Source organism: Priapulus caudatus, unplaced genomic scaffold, assembly GCF_000485595.1.
Source record: "Priapulus caudatus unplaced genomic scaffold, Priapulus_caudatus-5.0.1 Scaffold244, whole genome shotgun sequence".
Lineage (NCBI taxonomy): Eukaryota > Metazoa > Priapulida > Priapulimorpha > Priapulimorphida > Priapulidae > Priapulus > Priapulus caudatus.
The window spans coordinates 221,096-225,660 of NW_014577305.1; the positions used below are offsets into that span (position 1 = coordinate 221,096).

Consider the following 4,565-nt stretch of genomic DNA (forward strand, 5'->3'; position numbering starts at 1 on the left):
AGGCCAAAACAAAATATGTGTGTGGTTACCTTTACATGCCGGAAAAAATAGGGTAGGTAGGTAGGGAAAACATTTTATTTTCTTGAAATATTTTATTTACGAACCATGTCCGAAGGATGTGCGTTGTGCCTTTTGAAGCAGGAACTGTCGAATTCATTTTTTTTAAATATTTTTTTTTTAATTATTTTTATTTTTTGACTAAAGAAAATTGACAATAAAATGTTTAGGGTCGCTGGGAATAAATAGGGTTGGTCGGGAAACCGTAACCACATCTATATTTTGTTTTGGCCTTACCTATGTATTCTACCTATACCATCTCCTTGTCTATCAATATTTTTTTTTAATATTCAGTCGTCTGCATAATAACTAATTCTATAGGGGCGGCTGACTTTTATGACCTGCGGGTTTTTTGCCGTCCCCGTGCTCCATTTAGCAACGATTGTATTTGTTGTTTTTTTGTTCAGGGATTTATAATCAATGTGTGATTGTATATAACTTGTACTTATGTGACTCTTATGCACAAATAAATTTCTTTGAATCTTAAATCTTGAATTTATGTTATTTTAATTACAGTGTGTATATTGACATAAAATCAATAAATTATATTTTTGCCGGAAATGTAGAAAAGAAAAATGTCTGAATTCATATTACATATTCAGACACACCTGCACCAACACACAGAGAGATTGCCTATTTACTCAATAGGTACATAGCAACTTCACTAATATCTAGTTTTATATTGATTACATATACAGGTTTCTACTAATCTATTATGAAATAATAAAATAAAAATTATCTTACCTGTGGATTTATAAGTGCCATTCCCTCAATTTGTTCAAAGTACTCTTGCCTTCCCACGATTTAAATGGCCAGATTCTGTCCTGTTTTCAATGCAGTGTGACAATGTTATAGTCTAACGTCTATAGTGGTATGGCGCTAATACAATAGCTGTCTGAAAATAAAAATTTAGTAATGTACACATACATAGTGAAATAAATGGGACAAAAATGCACTTCTGTAACATAACTATACCATTGATCCGAATCAAAATGCCTCTTGGGTAATTGCAGGTCACCACAGATATGAAATGAAAAGTGGTGCTTGACACTGTTGCCATCTTCTTTAAATGTCATGGCAGCTCTTAATCTGGAAGTTTAACTCTTACTAGGGTACAAAGTTGCATGTTATTATGTTTTGCATGGTATGCGCTAGCTATTATTAGAATAGAAACTGATTTTTACTATTACATTCATTTTTTAATATATTTACTACTGATAGTGATATGGTCAAGAGCGTATAAAGAAGGAGAGCGTACAACGGTGAAATGCTGAAACCATGTTGCAGTATTAGTCGAATTAACAAACTTTCCCCGTTTTATTTTGAAGATTCTGCGACCGACTCGCGTTCTGTGCACTGTATGTTGCTTCCGGTCGCCGCTGTGTAGCGCTGACTCGATACGTTATTACTACAGCGTTACTACATCCAGCGTAAGGGGCGGGTCACCACCATGACGATAAATAACGAGACTTTTTTGTGGAGTAATAGCTGCGTCAATGACTGGAAATTCGAGAAAAGATAGTAGAAGGAAGATAAATTGCACTGTCAATGAATGACAGAAACACGCGAGGTTTCCCGAAGCTATCACCAGAACGCGAGTTGGTCGCAGTACTGACTAATGTCGAGTCGGTGTTCGGCAAAAATACCAGATTTTCACCGCTCATTATCTCAGCGTAGGGGCATCGTAGGGACATGCAGTTTGTTTTATATGAACAAGGTAGGACAGCTGATCAATAATACTGCCAAGAATCGTCAAAATAAAATGGGGAAAGTTTATTAATTCGACTAATACTGCAACATGGTTTCAGCATTTCACAGTTGTACGCTCTCCTTCTTTATACGCTCTTGATATGGTCTATATAATATACTGCACTGCAACATAATTGTAAAGAGAGAACTACGCCTAGCAATTCTTTTGACAAATGTCTGCGTACCGACAACTTCAATGAGAAATAGCTCTTTAAGGGTGAAACACAACTAGCTTTCTAATTGTATTCTGAGAATGCTACCGTAGAACTACATGACTATACATAATAGCTAGTTGTACCACTAATAGTATGGCTGAGAGGGTCTATGTCCCCCAGGATACTGCCAGAACATACCCTGGTACTATCTAATATGCCAGACCGTACCTCGCCTACTCCACTAACGAGGCTAGGGAGTCGCCTACACCTACTCCCTAACCCTAACCTTAACCCTAACCATATCAAATAGTTACCAGGGTACGTTCTGACAGTACCCTGGGGGACATAGACCCTATGACTATGAGCAATAGTATGATGGGGACATAGCTTAATTTACACACGAATGTTTGATTGCACTTGATCCACTTCTTAATCCATGTATACAGGCATATACTATGATATAGACCTGTTTAATTATTCCCAGGCTATACAGTACAGCTAAAAACACGCAAGTATAGAGCGGATCCGTAGGGATTATCATCTATTAGTCCGAGACGACGCAGACCCCAGTAATGGCGCAGTAATGGATAAACCCGCACCCTCAGATTAGCAAAGCGGAGTTATAACGTCTGCATTTGCGGACTAATCATCTATCAAATTCGGAGTATTGTTTGCAATCAACATTCTGACTATAAACACCTCGTCTTCGGTATTCTCGACGTAAAAAGTAATTAAGTTGGCGTGTTTTGACTGATACGCGTTCTCATTTTATCTCTAGTCAACACAAAAACATATTGCCATTTATTATTGGCCTACTGTCCTGATAGTCACAACACTATCATTATCAACACATAGCTGCTAGCAGATGACATCCTACGGTGAGTACCATTGATTTAACAATTCGGCCACATCCTACCAATATCATACCTATCAGATTAGTCTTGCCCTCTTAAGAAACCAACTCTGTGCAAGTAAATGCAATACACTTAGTAAAATGTTCAGTTCTACATAAATCACAAACACGGGCAGCATTAAACGCTTGTAATTACACTTATGCCACTGAAAACTGTAAAAAATGTAGTGGCGGCTGCCATCTTGCGTTAAGATTACATATCCGTCTTGTGGATGCGCTACGGAATATAATCCCACGGAAATCACTGTATGTCATACGGATAAAGTACATCGATATAAAGGCTTTTTATTCGCCGTTTATTTTTGCTCTGTAATTAGTTTTACAACGTTTATTGGACGTTGGCTTTTATTTCAGGTTGCAAAAATTATTATAACGTGAGTGCACTACTTTTAATTACAACGCATGAACTCACGCGGAAGCCAGTATCTATATATGAGTATTGTGTTATTTTGCATATATATACATATATTAGCCACATAGATTCACCGTGATATCTACTGCTCAACAGCTCCCGCGTTATATTGCATCTTTTTAACATGTGCATAATAGGCGGCAAATAATATAATTTTCTTGCTCTATTCGTGTATTACACGATGATGCTCCTGATATCACCATATGGCATATGCATATTAATCATTATCACAAAAATAAAAATTTAGTATCACAGGGCTGCCAACTCTCACGCATTGACCGCGAGACTCACGCATTTTGACCAAATCTCACGCTCTCACGCTGATCTTACAATATCTCACGCACAGCAAAAAAATGCTGAGATATCTCACGCATGAATATCTCTTCATGAATAAAACGCTAAAATATCTCACGCACAGCCAAAAAAATCTTACAATATCTGAAAACAGTCACTTAATTAGTAAGCACCAAATTGCACAAATTGGTGCATTTTCCCACACCCACACCCCGCTCGGTCGCTTCGCTCCTGGCATCTCACTCTCACCTATCACCCAATGTTGGCAGCCCTGAGTATCATTATCTATTGCCACAATCAACAATTCGACCTAATTAGCAATTAACAAATAGATGATATCTAACTAAATACCAAATTGCGATATAACAAACTATTGGCTTGAAATGCATAATACTGGGCTACCCGTTAGGCCTATGTTACATTAAAACTACGTCCACCATGTTGGAGATCAGCGTAGCAGACAGACAGTTGACCGTTATTATGAAAATGTATCGACATGGTGCACAGATAACTGGCTAAGCATATGGGAACCAAAGGCATTATCTATAGACAGCCTAACTAGTATATTGTTTTCATGAGTAGTACATTTTATTGTTCTTCTTTTCATTTTCCTTTTGTTTTTACTTGTCTTAATTTTACGTCATGATTAATTTCCATTAAAATTCCCTTTTTTATCATCTTCATTTTAACATAATTTAATATTATATTCATAATGCTTTCATCCCTTTTCATGCGCGTTCGTTAATCTCAGCTAGAGAGAGAGAGAGAGAGAGAGAATAGTGGGTCGGAGGAGAAAAGATGGGTGCTAGAGGGAGAGATAGTATTTTCCATAGAAATATAATATAGTCTCTCTATATATTTCAAGGGTATTTTCACGACTATGTTATTGCGAACGTCAATAGCAGGCACCACAAGATGTACAAATGAATATGACAACCGCAAATTATACAGTTTAATATATAAGTTACATTTCGGAATACAACAC

General features: G+C 37.1%; 1 protein-coding gene across 1 annotated transcript in view; it reads right to left on the reverse strand.

The window, feature by feature from the left end:
• LOC106807941 (serine/threonine-protein kinase 25-like) overlaps positions 1-3,066 on the reverse strand; it is a 36,550-nt gene extending 33,484 nt beyond the window's left edge. Inside the window, exons 1-2 of the mRNA XM_014810465.1 lie at positions 2,889-3,066; positions 802-952 (exon numbers count right to left, since the gene is read on the reverse strand). Coding sequence (XP_014665951.1) covers positions 802-822 — 21 coding nt within the window. The 5' untranslated portion in view covers positions 823-952; positions 2,889-3,066. The remainder of the gene's footprint in view (positions 1-801; positions 953-2,888) is intronic.
• Positions 3,067-4,565: the final 1,499 nt, after the last annotated feature.